Source organism: Lutra lutra, chromosome 9 (assembly GCF_902655055.1).
Source record: "Lutra lutra chromosome 9, mLutLut1.2, whole genome shotgun sequence".
NCBI lineage: Eukaryota > Metazoa > Chordata > Mammalia > Carnivora > Mustelidae > Lutra > Lutra lutra.
In genome coordinates this window covers 132,344,580-132,363,771 of record NC_062286.1, presented here as the reverse complement: position 1 = coordinate 132,363,771, position 19,192 = coordinate 132,344,580, and the positions used below count along the sequence as shown (strand labels likewise).

At 48.8% G+C, this 19,192-nt stretch overlaps 1 protein-coding gene across 4 annotated transcripts in view; it reads left to right on the top strand.

The window, feature by feature from the left end:
* The window catches only part of KCNB1 (potassium voltage-gated channel subfamily B member 1), a 105,109-nt gene that overhangs the window by 70,558 nt on the left and 15,359 nt on the right, over positions 1-19,192 (top strand). Inside the window, exon 1 of one of the 4 annotated variants that reach the window (XM_047746112.1) lies at positions 559-699. The exons of the other annotated variants lie outside the window; for them this stretch is intronic. Coding sequence (XP_047602068.1) covers positions 607-699 — 93 coding nt within the window. The 5' untranslated portion in view covers positions 559-606. Of the gene's footprint in view, positions 1-558; positions 700-19,192 lie in introns of those variants that run through there. 4 annotated transcript variants of the gene reach the window in all.

The window sequence follows — 19,192 nt, the reverse complement described above, 5'->3', positions numbered from 1 at the left end:
AGCAGTTACCAAGTGTCTAGTGTGCCCAGCACTGTGCAAAGACAAGTGAAGTCGGTAGAGACCCCACAGGTGGGCCAATCCCACAGGCGTCGGCAAGGTAGACTCAGAATGGCCATTGCCCAGGGCTGCTGGGGTAAGAGGTAAAAATCACAGCAGTCTTTCCTTTCTGCCTACAAACTGGGCTCCTCCATAGTTGTCTCAGCACCTGGAGAAGGAGAGAATGATTCTGGGGAGGCTTTCTGTGGGGCCTGGGAGGGAGGCTCCTTGGAATGTCCTAGAGCCCACCTTACAGGCAGCTCAGTAAGGGCAGGAGCCAGGTCTGTGTCCACTGCATCCTAGCTTCCTACAGAGCGTGGCTCCCTGCTGGAAGGCCATCAGTGACGTTTCTGTAATAAATGAATGAGCGGGTGAGGGAGTGGATGAAGGAGAGAGTCTGAGCAGCCGGAGCAGTATTGCCTGTAGCTGGAGGCAGATTCCATCCTCTTTGCCAACTTGGGTTTTCTTGCTCCTGCGATGGAACCGCAGTGGAACTCAGCGCAAATTGTGAAAGTGCCGCGTGAGCAGGGGAGAGCTTTGCGGGCAGAGAGTGTGACCTGAGCAGAGGTAATGGAAGAGGTGCCAGCGTCGACCTTGGGAGCGGGAATAGCCTCAGCACAAAACCCATTCCCAGTGGCAGTGGTGGCGCCGATACTGGTATGGGTAATGCCAGTGTGAATGCCAGGGGGAACGGTCTCAGTGACGGCGGTGGTTATTTCCTGGTGGCAGTAAGAATACTACTACTGGTGGCACAGGAGAAGACAAAGGAGGACATTCCAGGAGGGGGGAAATGTTCTAATTTCAGTTGCAAACAACAGAAATCCAATTCTAATAGCTTCAGCTAGGAACTAGAGAGCTGAGTAATTGCCTCAAGTAACTGGTAAGTCCAGAAGTAGCTCCGGTTTCTGGCCCCAGATACACAGCCCTGGGGCCATACCGTCAGGACTTGTCCTGCAGTAGTCTCTCCCTATCTTTTGTCTCCGCCTGTCCCGGGGCGAGCTTCACTCTCAGACAAGGTCTCTGGTCTCTGCGGCTTCCAAATCTCCAAGTAAGACAGTTCCCCTCAAAAAAAGAACGGCTCCTCCCCAGCCGGTCATCCAGAGTCCCAGGATTCGCTCTCATTGGCCCATCGTGATCACATGTCCACCCCACAGCGAATCACTATGGCTAGGAGGGTTGGACCACATGGGTGGGATCAGAATGGGTCACGTGGCTGGGGATCAGTGGGTGGTCTTCAGAGGTAGGGGCAGGAAAAGATGATAGAAGTCGAACAGCCTGGTGCTTGCTAGGTGCTCAACAATGCATTTTTCTCCTCCCTGTGCTGTGAGGAGAGGGAATAACCTATATCAGCTGGAGGATGGAGCAGGCCTGGGTTCAAATCCCAGCTGTGCTCCTTGCTATCTGTGTGGCCGTGGACAAAGTGGTTAACTTTCCTGTGGATCAGTTTCCTCTGCTATAAAATTACAGCCAATTTTTTAAATGTCAGACAATGTATTGCGTGTTCTGAGAACAGATCCTGGCACATAGTAAGTGCCCAATAAATGGAGGTAATAGTGCCAAATCTTAGGATTTGTGAGGATTAAAATCTCTTTCCTCTACCTGGGTGTTCCTCTCCTGGATCTTCATACAGCTGGATCCTTCTTCTTCAGGTCTCAGTTCAAATGTCACCTCCTCAAAAAAGCCCTCCCTGACCACCATAGCTAATGATGTCCTCCTACACCCAGTCACTCTCTATCCCAGTAGCCTATCTTTGTAGCACCTAAAGTGATCTTGCTAATTCATGTTTCCTCATTTAATATCTGCTGCCTCTACCCCCATGTCAGTCCTGTGAAGACAAGATCCACTTCGGTCACTGCTATGTCCTGAGAATCTGGAACAGGGCCTGGCACATGGTTTGGGCACTATAAATATTTGCTGAATGAATGAATGAATGAATGGATTCCTCTTTTCTTCTGTGAGACAGTGTCTTTGTACAGCATTAACCCCCAACAGGGAGGACTGTAGGACAGAGATGCAGGAATAGGAGAGGGGCACAGAGATAGAACTTCCCAGATTGGCAGGGGTGGAGGGTGACAGAGCACTGGGTGAGCCTGCCCCCTTCTGCCCTCTGAGAAGGGCTCCCTTTGGTCTCTGTCCCTGGCTGTGTAAAAGATCTCAACTCTGGAGACCCTTGGGAGGTCAGGACATCCACCTTGACTTGGGTCATCCCCAGCCAAGGTCAGGCTGAAGCCAGCAGGACAGGATGCTGAGGCCTTGGATTACACATCTTTACACATCCGGCTGCTTAGCCCGATTAGTACAGATACCACGCCTATCCTGTCCAGGCCCAAGACAGGGGCCCTGGAGTGTGGGTCACAGGCCTCCTCTCCCTCCCACCCCTCAGGCCCATGTTGGCCTGGAAAAGCCTCCAGACACACCAGAAACTGGGCCAGGACTGCAGACGGTGTGACCATATTTTTTGTGCAGTTTCATTACCATTTATTGGATGCCATCTGTATACCAGGCCCTGAGCCTGGCACTTCATAGTTATCTCAGTTGATCCTTAAAGGTGGCAGACTGGGGCTTTTTCTTCTTAATTCAGTTCCTCAGTAAACAGTTAATCAAGCACCAACAATGTGCCAGGCCCAGGTCAACTACTGGGGATACAGAAGTGATGAAGTCAGCCCCTGCCTTGGTGGAGCTTTTAGAGGGGAGACAGGCTGTCAGTAATTAAAGATTTTTAAAATGCACTTCAGCTCCTTAATCGGGATGGAAGAGCAGAGGAAGAGAACCCAGGGATCAGCAGGTGAGATCCCTGATCCACACCCGGGCTCCAGGGAGGTGGCTTGTGCCCTCTAACCCACAGCTGGTTGGGGGAGCGTTGCTGTCTGGAAGAGAGCAGAATGTGGACCACCTATCTCCAAAAATATGACCGAATGACTGAATGACCAAATGAATATTCTGCTATTTTTCTGAAGCCTTCCGTAGCTCCCCATTACCTATGGGGTCTTATCTGGATCCCTCAGCCTGCGTGCACAGCCCATCGTGATCTGACCCCAGTGCTCCTCCAGCCTCTCCAGGATGCCCCACCCTGTCCTCCTAGCTCAGGAACAGCCACTGTCATCCTCCTGGTTGCTCAGGACCACACCAGGGACTCTTCCTTGACTTTTCTTTACCTCACCCCACACATCTGAGCCATCAGCAAATTGGATAGTTCCACCTCCAAAATATGCCTTGAATCAGTTTTCTCTATTCTCAACCGCCACCATCCCTCACCTGCACACCTGCCCATCCTCTTCACTTAGATTCCTGAATCTGTTCCAATCCAGCTACAGGCCATTACTAAACACAGCTGGAAGCTCTTTAAACCCACATTTGGCCATGTCACTGGCCTGCTAAGAAGCCCTCTGTGGCTCCCGTGGTTCTCAGAATAAAATGGCTCATCTGGTCTTTAAGGCCTTCCTCACTTCTTTCTGTGATCTCATCTCTGACACTCACTGCCTTCCTTCCACGGTCCAGTACACTGTTCTCCTTTCTCTTTTTCATATGTGTCAGTCTCTTCTCTGCCTCAGGGCCTTTGCACTTGCTGCTGCCTCTTCCTGGAACACCCTGTCCTCAGATGGTGCCATGTCTGGCTCCTCTGCATCCTTCAGATTGCCACACGAATGTCACCTCCTCAGAGAGGCCCTCCTGGGGCACCCTATTGTTTGTTATCCCATCATTTTGTTTTTTTGGCAAAGCAAGTGATGGAGAATGGGAAGGAGCTTCAAGGAGTCTGGAAGCAGGAGGAACAGGAGAAAATGTAGCCAGGGACTAAAAGGAAGCAACAGTGTGGCTTTCTTACAGACCAGGACAGTCAGGCCACAGTACGGTTGGGTGAGAGGCTAAAGGAGACAGGTGTCCCATCCACCCCTCCCTGAGTCAGAGCACTGCGTGCACCCAGCTGCAGGCCCAGCACTCTGAGGAGGCCATGACTGTTTCTCTGGCACTGCTGAGTCCTTCCCCTCATCGCCGGCCACGCTTGCAATGATTTACTCCTAGGCTCGCAAGCCGAGATCACGGCAGAGGCCAAGCAGGCCTCATAAACAATTTACGCGGGTTGTGCAGAAGATTTTAAAAACACAGGCCTGGACTAGCTGACGCTCAGATCCAGCCTGATTGCCACAGAGGAGGACATGTCCAGCATAGCCAGAGCCTCAGATTTTAGGTTTTTTCTTTTCTTTTCTTTCCTTTTTTTTTTGAGAAGCTAGAAATCTGGATTCATAGAAGAGATAAAGGTTGGCAAGGAATTCAGTGAATGGGCCAAAGCCACCTGCACACCGGTAGGTGGAGCCCTCCAGCTGACAGAGCGGCCTCTCTTCGGGCCCCTCGCCCTGCCCTGGCACAGAGGGGGTGTGCATTTTCCACCCACGGTTTGCAGTGCTGTGGCCAGTTTACAGTTGGGAAAGCTGAGGCCCAAGCACTGACTTAACGACCCATGCCAGGGCCCAGCCTCTATGCAGAACACCCTCGCATGGCCCAAACCTAAAGAGGTTCTAACCTCTGTACTAAGGGTGTCTTATCTTCCATGTCTTACTTCTTCCAAATCTGCTCTCTCTCCCACAAGGGGAAACTAAGGCTCAGAGGGGTTATGAAATGTGCCAGAGGTCACCAGGCTGGCAAGGGCTGGGATTGCAGCCCAACTGCAAGTCCAACACTAGAGTTGGCAGGCTAACCCTCTACTGTCCGTTCAGCCCCAGTGTGAAGGAGCTTTGAAAAGTTCAAATGACCTCAGAATCTTTAGTGGTACCAAATCTGTTACCTGTGCAAGAGCCTACTAAGCATAAGTCACTAAGAAGTATTAGGTCAATTAAGAAAAAAACGAGGAAGGTCAACTGTATTTTAAATCAGTAAATAAGTAAATATGTAAGTGCTAAGACTTCAGGTCCTTCCCTGGAAGCCCTGAGTTATAGCCAGGACCCTCAGAGGGCATTTTCTGGAGGGAAGGGGAACCTCAGGAATTTTATTCAAATGCAGACATCCTGACAGCTGGTTCACTTTACTCGCCAATTCCTGAGACTTGGTTCCCACTCCTGCCAGACCCCAGGGCAGTTTAAAGGATTTTAAAAGGAAACCAGAATCAGCCCAGCAGCTTAGAGCACAGGGAGTTCCATGTGGTATATCTCTTCTGGTCCTTTCCTCCACCATTTCTTGATCAGTGGAGAGGGAAAAAAATCAATGTTTGTTGAAGATCTGTCAGATGCCAGGTACCTTCTGTGTGATACCTCTGTGTGATTCAGCCACTTCCTGGCTGTGTGATCCTGGGCAAGTCAATTTACCTGTATGAATCTGTTGTCTCACCTGCTAAATGAAGGTGAGAATTTTGTTGGCCAGGTCACTTTTGATTTGCAAGGGTCAGAAAGCCAACCCAAAGTGGCCTATTCAAAAAAGGGTTTTGATCAGTTCACATTAATGGAAAGTCCAGGGATATTGGCTTCAGGAATGGCTGTATCTAGGAGCTTAACCTGCCTATATGTCTGTTGGCATAGAATCCCCCCGTACTGACTATATTCTTGGGAAGACTCTTTCCAAAGGTCCAAAGAGGACTCTCTGGCCTCTCCAAGTTGACATCATGATAACTCTGTAGCCCCTGATGAAAAAGTACACTTCTTTTCCAATAATTCCAGGGGAAAAAAGCCCAAGATGAAACTTGATTGGTGAGTGTGAGTCATGTCCACACTACTAAACTGATCACTGCGGCCAGGGGGATGGGTTATTCTAATGGTAAATGTGGGTGTCGTTCTTACCCACTGAGACTGGAGAACAGAGGCAGCTTCACTGAGTACATGAGAGAGGAGGAGGGTTGATTCTCAAAAAATAATACCAAACAGTCCAAAATCATATCCTCCACAACCATACCTCCTGAGTGCTTGGGAGGCTTGAGCGAGATGATACGCTGTGCCTGGTTCTTAGTACTTGCTCAATTAACAGCTTGCCTTCGTCTTCTCCCTCTTAGACCCCTGAATACCCCTCTGACCCAGCGTGCCCACCCCAGGGTCAGGTGGGCCTGAGTTCAAGCCTGATTCTGATGTGTGACTCAGGGCAAGTTATTTAGTTGCTCCAGGCCTCAGATTTCTCCTCTTAAAGACGGCAGTGGTGAAAGGTCCTGTCTTCCGGGATGGTTGTGATAAATGCCTTGGACATGGCATACAGTAGGTGCTCCATAAGTGGTGGTGTCTACTCTTGCCAGCCTTCTCTGCCTGTGCACACCTGCGCCAGCCACACGGGGCTGCCTGTCATTCCCCACTTCTAGCCTCTGCACCTGTGCTTACCAGGGGCCCAGCCCAAATGACTCCTCCTTCATGAAGCCTCACTTCTGTGAACCTTGGTTTTCCCAACTACAAATGGGGATTATGAGAGTATCTACCTCTTTGGGTTGATATAAGGAGTAAATGAGACTAGGCAGGCAGAGCAGCTAACACAGTGCTTGGCATGGTGAGTAATCAGTACATTTTGGCTGTTAGTATTATGTCATTGTTATTAGAAGTTCAGCTGCTAATTTAAGGTTGTATTTCCCTGTAGTGTCTGACACAGGGTGAGAACTCAATGAACATTGCATTTTGGGTGGTCCAGTTGGGGCCATGGCTTCTAAACCCAACTATCCCACCAACCCAAACCAACCCAAACCAACCCGAATCAACCGTCCATCCATCCACCCATTCACTTTTCATTTAAGGTACCAGAATTTGTGGAGGGCCAACACCAATCCAGCGCTGTGCTGGAGAATGGGGTTCAGCTTTGCAAGTCAGGCATAGTCCCTGCCCTCACAGTGCTGATTGGGTAGGCAGGGAAGCAGAAAATGAGTGAGTGAATAAATAAACAAACAAGATGACTGCAGATTGTGGCAAGTCACCAAGGAGGTAGAACAGTGGGGAAGGAATGAATGAGGAGGAGTTTTGTGGGGTTTTCACAAGATTTATTTATTTTTAAGTAATCTCTACACCCAACATAGGGCTTGAACTTACAACTCCAAGATCAAGAGTCAAATGCTCTACTGACTGAGCCAGCCAGGCACCCCAGGAAAGAGCGGAGGAAAGGAGATCTAAGAGGCCAACATGGGGGCCAGATCAGGCAAGGCCTTGTAAGCCCTGTGAGAGTGCGGACCTTGTTTTGAAGGCTGTAGGAAGCCACTGGAGGGCTTCAAGAAGGGGGGGGGGGTGACAAGACGTAGTTCCTACCTTATAGAAGGGCTCATGCTTCCGTCTGGGAGAAGTTGAAAAGGCCTCTCCGAGGTGACATTTCTGCCAAGTCCTGAAAGAAGTGAAAAAGCCAACCGTGCGGGAGGGGGTGGGAAAGGGACCCTCCAGGCCCAAGGGTCAGCCAAGGAGAGGTGCTGAGCGCTCTGCTGACTTCCCTTTTAGAACAGGAAGACGGGAGGCTCTTGAGGGTCCCGAGAAGGAGCGTGTTGAAGAAAAGGTGTGTAATGACCCTTGTCATAGATGGTAAGGGGACTCCGTTCAGGATATTGTGGAGACTGCTGCCGTGGGGTTTTACAGTCGGGGAGAGGCTGGGCTCGACTCCCAGGACGGCCTGGACGAGTGGGAATTTGCCACTGAGGAGCAGCATGGCTTCCAGGGTTGGAAAACCACTGAGAGGAAACAGTGGGTTGGGGGATTCTGGCTGGCTATCTGAGGGACTCTTCTGGGACCCAAGAATGATTGCCCTTATTTTCCAGAGCAGGCCCTTAGTGGGGCACGAAGAAGGGAGTCAGTGGAAGACGGCCGCTAAGAGTATTCATAAGAACTGTAGCGGGTTCTGCGCTTGGCATGTGTGGCTTGAAAACCCATAAACTTCCGCCCCGTTCCCTCTCCTGCTTCATCCCCTCTTATTCCCTTCAGTCTCCCTACTTCAGCCATGCTGGCGACATGTTCCCACCTCAGGTCCTTTGCACTTACTGTTTCCTCCACCTGGAATGCTTTTCCCACTGATGGTTGTATGGCCAGCTCCTCCTTATCCTTCAGGTTTCAGCTCAAAGGTCACCTCCACCGAGAGGCCCTGCCTGACCATCTCAGGTAAACACATCTCTTGGTCCCCTTTCCTACCAACCGGCTTAATTTTTTCCAAGCAGTCACCATCACCCGAAATTATCCTGTTGACCTATTTTTTGTTCACTGCATACCCCTTCCCTCTACAAGATGGTCAGCTCCACACAAGCTGGGAGTTCTGCCTGATTTGTTCACTGCCTAAGATGGCACCTGGTACATCATTGAATGGATGGATGAATGGACGGGTGGATGGACAGACAGATGGATGAATGACTGAGGTTAATCCAAAAAAAAGTGCCTGTGTATGTATTACTATTCCCATTTTACAGATGAGGAAACTGAGACTCAGAGAGGTGATGTTCCACACAGGGAACATTCATTGTCTAGGGGTAGGATTTGAACCCAGGTCTCACAGACTCTGCTCTTTTCTTCAGTCCCCTGCCAGTGAATAGTAATAATAGCTCATGATAACAGATTCCACATTAAAATGGTCTTATATGAAGCTCGCGTCTTCCTTCCAGTTGAAAACAAATGAGCAACAAACATTCCCTGGGCCGTGACTGTATGCTGGGCACCATATGTGTGATCACATGGAATCATCAACGAAGTAGGAACTGTGGTGATCCCCATTGCACAGGTGAAGAAACTGAGGCTCAGAGAAATTAAGTAACTTTTCCAAGGGCTCATAGCTGAAAAATCAGGAAGCTGGGATTAAAATGCAGGTCTGTGGGGCGCCTGGGTGGCTCAGTCAGTGAAGCGTACAACTCTTGATTTCAGCTCACATCCTTATCTCAGAGTCCTGAGATCATTCCCTCTCTCCCTCTCTCTCTCTCTCTCTGCCTCTCCTTGATATAGGATTCGATCCCAGAACCCTGAGATCATGACCTGAGCCAAAGAGAGATGCTTACCCAACTGAGACACCCAGGCACCCAGGCATCCCAGTAAATAAAATCTTTAAAATAAAATAAAATGCAGGCCTAGGTTCTTAACCAGTACATTCTGGTCCCCCCCCCCCACTGGACCTAGTTTATTCATTCATTTTTTCTGTTCATCGATTATGTTTCTTCCTGTGTTTGAATGAATAAAGACGGTTCACTGTAAAAGGGTGAAAATTCATATAACAGAGTCTTCCTGATAACTTGGACCTTTTTAGTTAATTTTAGTCAGATCTGATGAGCTCATCGTTGTTTTGAACCTCGGGGCCTTGGGCTTTGGGGCTCACACCAGGAGAAGTATCCATTTAGCGGTTATCTTGGAGCTCACCTGGGCTGACATTACTAACCCGACCTCCAAGCTGTTGTTTCTTTACAAAGATCTTTGTAAGCCTTTTGTCTTTATCTGCGAGGACTAGTTTGCTCAGAACAGAGAACAGAACCTGCGCTCCAGCTCAACTAGATGAATTAGTCAGGATACACTAGATTTCGCTGCAGTCGTGAGGAAACACACGATCTCGTGACTTGACACATCCAAGTTTTATTTCTCACTTGTGTGATTCCCACTAAGGACCCAGCAAGAGTGCAGCACGCCCTCATCCAAGTCGCAGTGACTCAGGGTCCACTGTCCTCTCAACACGAGACCCCCATTGTTGCTGAGGAGAAGAAGGGAGCTCATACACATTCACCCTCCGCCTGGAAGCCATCTACATCCTCCCACGGCATAGAGAGTCACACAGTTGTGCACAAAGGATATAGAGGCCTCCAGTGTGCCCAGGAAGAAGACAAGAACCAGAGAGGAGTGAGTGCTAGAAACCCCTTCCATGCCAGGCATACACACACTGCAGGGCTGTGGTCAAAGATGTGAGGGTTTCTTTGCCAACCCACTGAGCTGAGGGGCCCTCTCCTCCTTCGGGGCACTTCCGTTTCCCCCATGGCTGTCTGATGCACATGGCAAACAGAATGCCAGTGTGGATTCATGGACTCAGTGTCGGTAAAACTGGATTTCTACTTTTAAATGAAAGGAAAAGAAGATTTCTTCTTCTTCTTCCTTTTTTTTTTTTTTTTGCCGGTAATTTCTCTCTTTTTAAAGATCTGCCCCAAATGCTATTATTTTTTATTCTATCTATCGCAGTTATTTTTATTTTTGTATTATGGTAAGACCACTTAACATATCTACCCTCTTCACATTTTTTTAAAGATTTTATTTATTTATTTGAGAGAGAGCGCGCGTTCACGAGAGACAGCATGAGCAGTGGGAGAGGGAGAAGCAGCCTCCCTGCTGAGCAGGGAGCCCGATGCAGGGTTTGATCCCAGGGTCCTGGCGGAAGGCAGATGCTTAACCGACTGAGCCATGGAGGCGCCCCCGACCCTGTTCACATTTTCGGTGCGCTCTATCGTATTACTGATTCTGGGCACAGCGTTGGATGACCGGTCTCTAGGACTGACCCATCAAATGCCCGTCACTTCTTTCTGCTCTTCCCAGTGCGTCACACTTCGCATACACCCGCATTGGAGACCATCTCCTCAGCCTCCGTGAGCATTTTCTAGGTTTCAGAGCACTTACTGCATCCCCACGAGGGAGGTCTGAGATCTACGAGGGCGTAGATCTCAGACCTCACTGTCAGGGGAGGCAATGACGCATATCACTTCTGGGCACAGGCAAGCGTGACTTCTCCAACGCTCTTCCTGCCCCTGCCTTGGCAAGAATGCAAGTCACACATTGAGACGATAGAGCCACTGGTTCCCTGAGTCATGGCTTGGAAAGGAACTACGCTGGAGACCCAGCAGATTCTCAGTGGCCGTTCATGAGAAAGACACTGTCCTAGAGATCCTCAGCCAGAATTGGAAGGTAGGTCTCTTGATAACCCATGCATCCGTTTCACCTCAACGTGAATCTCTAGTGAGACTAAGATGTTACATGGAAAAGATCTATTGTTAAGTCCCCCAGATGTCTTCTTCTAAATGTATATTGGACATTAGCCAGCAAATCTGGCTGTTGTCGAGAATGACCAATCATGGAGCCATCATTTTGATATTAGCCAGAGTGGCGTCCAACCCCAGCATCCAGACCAACATAGTTAGCTTCCTTTAGCACCTCCAGCTGCCCTGGCTGGGCTCTCAAATACTACCCTCCCCACTCCCCATCCCACCAGATTCAGGGGCACATGGACAGATTTGTGGATCCGTAGAACCCATAGACACTGTCCTTACCTAACATTTCCTGTGCTCCTTGTTTCTATTCAATACACTGCTCCCTGAGCAGGGATGGACCGATAGCATTCATCACTGTTGAGACCCACAGTCCCTGCCTCAGTTCCACATGCCCTCAGCAAATCCAGGGAATTGGCTGTCACTCAGGCAAGAAGAACACTGCTCTGATCAAGTTTCCCTCTAGTTCCTCCTCCCTCTGCAGGGACCAGAGTCAAGCCTCCATCAGCACCACCAGAGGCATTGTCCTCAGATGGGCAGGAGGTTGTAATCTCACCAGCTCTCAGAATCCCTGCTTTGACAGAGCTCATGGGAACTGAATTCACCTAGTAGGAGAAGGATGCCCAGCCCAGATTGTGTGGGAAAGAGTCAGATCATCTGGGGGAGATGGTTCAAGTGAAGACATATGTTAAAAACCATAGTTCAGACCCCAGAGTCCTGGGATAAAAAATGGTGCTCAGGTGTTAAAACAAAGAAGGGCTTCAGCACCTGCTAGACACAGGATCAAACTCTGCCTTGGCCACTTCTGTTGTTGTCACGTTGGTTATTGTTTTTCTAAGCCTCAGTTTCCCTGATTACAAAGTGAGGGCAAGGGGTACAGCACAACATGCAGGTGGTTTTCAGGATGAAATTTGACTCTTCATTCCATAAATACACTCTGAGGACTCAAGATTGAGAAAAAGCAGACACAAACCTCTGTCCTCAAGTTGCTTACATTCTACAGAGGTGGACATTATTGCAAGATTGCAACTTGGGCAGCATTCTGAAGTGAAAGACATGTACTCGGAAAGCCTGCAATTACAGATTTGACCTGATCAACTCAGGGTCAGGATTGGTTTCCCTGAGGAGGTGATACCTCTGCTGAGCTAAGAAGGATGAGAAGAAACTGACCAGGCAGAGTGGAGGAAAAGGCATTCCAGGCAGAAGGAACAGCATGGGCAAAGGCCCTGTGGCAAGTAGGGTCATGAGAACTGTGAGGGACCAAAGGAAGACTAATTCACGTGAAGTGAAAGATCAAAGGGGAGCATGGTACAGGATGAGGCTGGAGAGTTCAGCAAAGTGTAGACCGAGTGATTGTAACAATGAGACCCCAAAATCCAGTGGCTTAAACAAGACAGACCAGGAGTTGGCAAACTTTTTCACTAAAGGGCCAGTCTAAGGCTGCGATTAACTTCCATCTCAGAACCAAGATAGTTACTTCAGCTCTACCCATCACATCCGCTTCCCAGCTAGCAAGAAAGAGGAAACAATGGGAAAGCATCATTTCTGCTCACATTTCATCTGGCCAGACCTAATCACATGGCCTCATCTAATTGCAAGGGAAGCTGGGAAATGTAGTCCTTATTCTGGGTGATCCCATGTCCAGCTAAATTTCTATTATAATGGAAGAAGAGAAGAACAGGTATTGGGGACATCTAGTGGTCTTTGCCACATGGGGCTAGAGTGTCTTTGGGGAAGCCAGGAAGAAGTTTGTTTGCAGTGGTGGATGGGAGGTGATGGTGGCTTGGGGGCAGGGTGGTAGCTTGCAGAGAGCGAATGGAACAGACCCAAAGATGTTTGTGAGCCAAAATTGTCAAGACTCGGTGATGGGTTGGATATGGGGACAAGGATGACCCCTAGGTTTCTGGCTTGTGCAATTAGATACAGATCTCATCTAGAAAGTTCTTCATATACAGGAGCAAGTCAGTAAGCAGTTGAAGTCTTCAGTATTCTGTCAGTGAGTCCATTGCAAACCCAGCACCTACAGCGACCTGACAGATAACGAAAGGAGCAAAGGGGCCTGTCTAAAGGGACAGCTGTCCTTAGCTCCAGGCAGTGGTTGCCCTTGGGAATCCAGGTTGCATGTAGACATCATCCGATTTTCCAAATGAATGGGAAAATCTGGATTTTTATGTGAAATCTTGCAATTTTGAAACTTGGGCAAATAAGTAAAAATAAATTTCTCAGCCCAAAGGCTTCTGAAATATAATGCCTAGGATACCCCCAGCAATGCCACGGCACCCCCTTTCCACCTTTGTGACTCGGTTGCCCTCTGTTGGTGAAGGCGGCCGTTGCTGGCTCACCCCAAGGCCTCTGCCTTTATCCTTTGTTGTCCAAATGTACTTATCCCTGGATTCCTGTCCCTTTGTGCCCAGGAGCGCCACCTGCAGGCTCCTGACTCCAATTTATCACCAATCCCCCATGGATGCCCACCCCCCACCTGCTTCCCATCAGCCTGTTCCCAATCCCCTTAATCGGATCTGCGCCAGTGACCCTTCTAATTAAAACTCCCCGGCTATAATCTCCGTTTAAAGCCAGGGAAGCGGAAGGGCCATAAAAGGAGAGAAAGGGTTACCAGTCCGGAAGCTGCCTCCTTCTACGTCCTTGAAAATGTCTTGTGGACACCTGCAGACCTGAGATCAAGTCCCAGCTCTACCTCTTCTGAGTTGTGTAGCCCTGGAAAACTCACTTCATTCTCTGAACCTCCCTTTCATGCATTTGCCTGTTCACTGATTTATCAACTATTTAGGGAATACCTCCTCTGTGCCAGGCACTCTTTCAGGAGCTAAGGACAGAGCAGTCCTAAACAGACTCAGCCTGGGTCCTCACGAGCAGACATTCCTTTGCAGGACACAGAGGAGCACATTCCAGCTCAGCGAGATCCGTGCTTTGATGGGAGAAGCTTAGGAGCAGTGGTAGTCCAAAAGACTCAGACCGGAGGGTCAGAGCAGGCTCACTGGAGCAATGACCTCTGAGTTGGGGGCTGATGGGACACAGTAGGAGTCAGCCAGGAGACGTGGAGAAGGAGGGGTACTAAAAGGCAGAGGGAACAGCATGCTGAGGATCTTGAGGTGTGAGCCACCATGGCAGTGCGGCTTGGGAACTATAAGCGTTTTTACCAGGATTCAGGATGGAATATGCAGTGGGAAATTCAGGAAAGAGTCTGGAGAGAGAGAAGAAAGGTAGTCTTAATATAAAAATCCAAATCTCCTTATCATTCTTCATCAGTTCCTCCTGCCACTCCCTCCATCCCCTCCAGTTCTCACTCTTACTCAGCCCCACCTACCCTGAGCTGCTTTCTGTTGCTTGATTAAGCCAAACTCATCCCCACCTCAGGGCCTTTGCATATGCTATGCCTTCTGCCTAGAATGCTCAGATCTTTGAGCAATGTACTCCTCATCCTTAAGTCTCAACAACCAGGGCACCTCCTGAAATAGGTCTGCCCTAACTACCCAGTCTCATATGGACACCCCACCCCCACCCCCGCCACTACCCTACCAATCCCACTGGTTTGTTCTCAGTAACGTAAAGAACTTAACACTATCTGGCATCATCTTGCTCTTTTATGGGTTTTTGTGTTATTTTGTCCACCTCTCTCTCCCAGCACCTTGAGGCCACAAAAATGGTCTTCTCCATGCTGCATCCCCAGCAACTAGCACAGCACTTGGTAAGGAATACATGCCAACTAAATGCCAAGGATTAGGGGCGCCTGGGTGGCTCAGTGGGTTAAGCCTCTGCCTTCGGCTCAGGTCATGATCCCAGGGTCCTGGGATCGAGCCCCACGTTGGGCTCTCTGCTCAGCCAGCGAGCCTGCTTCCTCCTCTCTCCCGCCTGTCTCTCTGCCTACTTGTGATCTCTGTCTGTCAAATAAATAAATAAAATCTTTAAAAAAAATAAAAATAAAAATAAATGCCAAGGATTGGAACTTTATCCAAGAGCTTATGGAGCCATCGCAGAGTTCACAGCAGGGCTATCTATGGCTTGCTTGGATTTTTGCTTCTCTCCTATGACCTAGCAATACAGTTGTGAGGATTAAAAGCAATGGGATACTCATTATGGAAAGCAAAAATGTTACAACTTTATTAAGGCTTATTTTACATACCATCTAATTCACCCATTTCTGGTGTGCAGCTCGCTGATTTTTTAGTAAATTTGCCCAGTTGTGCCACCATCACCTTATATCAGTCTTAGAACACTTTGCTCACCCCCAAAGAGATCCCGCATAACCATACACAACTGTTAATCCATATTCCCATCCTGGCAGCCATAATCTGCTTTTTATCTCTAAAGATTTGCCTTATCTGGACACGATGTAAATGTGATCCTGCGGTAGGCGGCCTTTGGCGTCTGGCTTCTTTCACTTCACATCGTGTTTTCAAAGTTCATCCCTGTTGTTAGAGCCTGGCTCTGTCCTCCATCCCTTTTTATGGATAATTAACATTCCATTCTACGGATATACCAGTTTACCCAGTCATCAGTTGATGCGCATTTGGGTTGATTCCGCTTTTTCATTTATGGATAATGCTGCTACACACATGCTTGTGCATGAAGAGCGGTTTCCAAATAAAAGTACACGTATCACAATGAGCCCCCAATAATGCATAGAATTGTTGAATTACTATACCGTACACTGAAACTAGCATAACACTGTAGATTAACTCTATTGGAATTAAAATTAAAAAATGATTTATGACACTTAAAAAAAAAAATCAGTTTCCAAGCCCTGAATGTCTCTCCGCTTGCTGGAGCTTCCAACATCCATGTAAGGGGTTTGACTCCAATGAGCTGTGTACCCATGAATGAGTCCCTTCCCTTCTCTGCTTATGTCTCCCCATCTTTCCAGACAGGAGCCTGTGCCCTTTTATGCACAGATATTCTGTGCCTCGTTCACATTCCTGGAAGAGCAGGGGAGTGTGTGGAGGCAATAATAAATAGTTTGTATTTATAGCTGCTAGAGCCAAAGGTGGGCATCCCCGTGATCAACTACCAGAGCCAACACTTAGGAGGAGGGCCTGGCTTTAGCACCCCTACCCTGGGGACTCCCACCTGCTGCTCACTTCCCCCAGAGGACCAAAGCTTCTGCCCCCATTTGGTGCAGACAGGTGGGTTCCAGGATCCGGAATCTCCTCATAGGGAGGGAATTTGAGAACTGCCTCTAAGTCCCCTGTCCTGGCTTTTGCCTTTGCTGCTGGGTTCCTGGAGTCCTGCCCAAATCTGATTGGGCTCAGATCCCAGGAAAGCAAAGCTGGAAATGCAGAGGCCCAGACAGGGATTTGAAGAAGGGCTGGGAGGACTCCGGTGCTGGCTGGTCCCCTGCAGTCCATCCCAGAGACCAGGTTGATACTGTTCATTTGGGTTTCGGGCCATTTGCGGGATATCTGCTGCCTTAGCAGGCACTGGCCTTAGCAGGCCCACAGACGTCAGCAGCCAGTCCAGGGGCTGGGAGCAGGAGTGAAGATAAATTACCCGGATCATAATTTCATATCGTAGCATATATTAAGTAGCTGTTATGTGGTAAGTGCTCAGTTACTTCCATCTCCATTCTAGAGATACAAACGGAGACATGGAGGCTCAGAGAGGGGTAACGATTTGTCCAAAGCCACACAGCCAGGGATAATAGTGTCAGGACTCAAACCTAGATCCCAAACCAGCTCATAAATAAGTAGAAGGCTGCTAGAGTAGTGACAGCCATAAAAGCTGATCTAAGAGCCTTATGAATTCATTGGACTCTCATTGCACCCTTGCATTGGACACCCCCCACCCACACCCACCCCCCAACCCCCATCAGATCTTAGAGATAAGGAAACTGAGGCACAGAGGGTTTAACACCCATTTGGAAGTTCCCCAGCCAGGAGGTAAGGCCCTGACTCTAAAGTCAGGCTTCAGTGGACCTAGGAAAGAAAACAGTCTGTGGGCAGGGCCAGGACGGGTGAAGAGGGGTGCCTGCATGCTGGGAAGGAGACCTGAGGTGCTCTGACCTTCCCAACACAACCCTGAGCAGCTGACAGCCTTCCCCCAGGAGCCATGAGGCTTCTGCCCCTTTTACTTCTTTTCTAGGCATCCTGGGGCTGAAAGGAGGGGAGGGCAGGGCACATGCTCAGGTACAAAGCTGACTCAGGCCTTAGAATAACAGGCCCTAAGGACTGCATGTAATATGCACATAATATGCCCGGTGCATAATTCATGCGTCTGTCAGCAGAACATCAATTATGTGGGCCTTCCCGGGAGTTGTCTAGGGGTTAGAAACTAGAGCAGGCTTCCCTGGCCAGCCTCTGGGGGAAGTGGGACCTCCCAGCTCTTAAAGGAACAGGCTCCCAGGGAATCTGCTCTTCTGCCAGCTTCCCTTGGGCAGGTGGGAGGGCATTAGTGCCGACCTACAGCAGGAAGCTGCCGGGCTCAGCCTAAGGCCCTGGCTGGCTGCCTCAGAAAATCTGACCCCCTGTCTGTCTAGCCCTGTGCTGGTAATCCCATGTGCATAATCTCCTCGTCCCCCACTCTATAATTTATGAGGGGCTGACTACTGGTATACTCTAGGGTTTCTCAACCTTGGGACTGTTGGCATTTTGAGACAGATCATTCCTTGTTGAGGGACTGTTCCTGTGCACGGTAGGATTCCGTAGCAGCCCTGACCTCCACCCACTGGCCGCCAGGAGTAGCCCTCCCCTATTGGTTGTGGTTGTTGTTGTTGTTTTTTAAGATTTTACTTATTTATTTTTAAGATTTTACTTTTTTAAGATTTTACTTATTTATTTGACAGATCACAAGTAGGTAGAGAGGCAGGCAGAGAGAGAGGGGGAAGCAGGCTCCCTGCTGAGCAGAGAGCCCAATGCAGGGCTCAATCCCAGGACCCTGGGATCATGACCTGAGCCAAAGGCAGGGTTAACCCACTGAGCCACCCAGGCGCCCCGCTCTTGGTTTATTTTAACCAAATAAAATTTGGTTATCAAATTTTTGATACCAAAAATTCCTGTGGCATTTGTCAAATTTTGACAAATCATCCCCAATTATGAATGACTGGAATATCCGCCATTTCAGAAGTAGGGAAACTGAGGCAAGGAAAGTTTCAATGCCAAGGCCACCTGGCCAGTAAATGACAGAGTTGGATTCTACCTCAAGAACCCACACTCCTAACTCAGTGCAGGAGTTCCCAAAGTATGCCGCCGGAATGCTTTATTCCAATAAACATGTATTTATTTTAATGAAGATTTAACACACCTTTCCCTAGCACACAAAACCAGCATCTTTGCTAATGTCGTTTCTTCGGACAAGGCTAAAATAGAACGGAAAAGGTGAGCAGTGTGTATTGTTTTGCTACTGAGGGAAGAGTAGTACAAGCAACAAAAGAACACATACAATAGGATGTTGGTCCTGAGCGAAACAAAATAGCAGTTTGTTAGGGACATAGATCTCTCTATTAGAAACTCTCCAGAAATGAAGAGGGATGAGAAGAAATTGTGGTTCCCCCCAGGGTGGAGAAGGGTGATGTCAGCATTACTGTCACATACTGTTTCTTCACCTGGGTCATAGGTTCACAAGTGTTCACTTGATTATGGTTTGTAAATGTACATAAATTTGATCTACTTTTGTATGTATCAGATACTTCTTTTTATAAAGTGGTTACGGAATTTTACTTTTGCAATAAGTGAACATGAAGAATTAAAACCCAAAAGCTTTTGCTTAAAAGACAGAGAATACGTTGGATACAAGCATAGCAAAAAAAACAAAACGAACAAACCTGGGAAGTTGGTAGAGCAGCTGAGGTTGGGGAACCACTTGACACCCACTTTCATCATCTGAGCTGGCCGAGAAAGACACCAGAGCTTTCCTGCTGCAAATGGCATCCCTACTGCCTAACAAAGTGCCTCACCAATAGTACATGATCAATAAAAAGTAGCCAAATATTTTAAAACTGATTTCTGGTCCTATCCCTTCCACTTGTTGCTCTGTGAACTTGAGCAACAGTGAACAAACACTTTGGGAGCCCCTGCCCCGGGTTAGGTGTTGTGGGTGCAGAGATAAGGCTCAGAACCCATCCCTGTCCCCAAAAGCTCATAGATTCTGGGCAGCGATAAACACACACACACAGAGCCCCCTCTGTAATGGGACGTGTCTAAAAGTACCCACAGGATGACGAGGGAGCCTGAAGGAGGGAGCAGCCAGCCCCGCCAAGGATGACCTCTGCAGGGAGGCGCCGCATGGGCGGGGTTTTAAAAGATGGCCTGGCCTTCACTGAACAGAGAAAAAGAGACA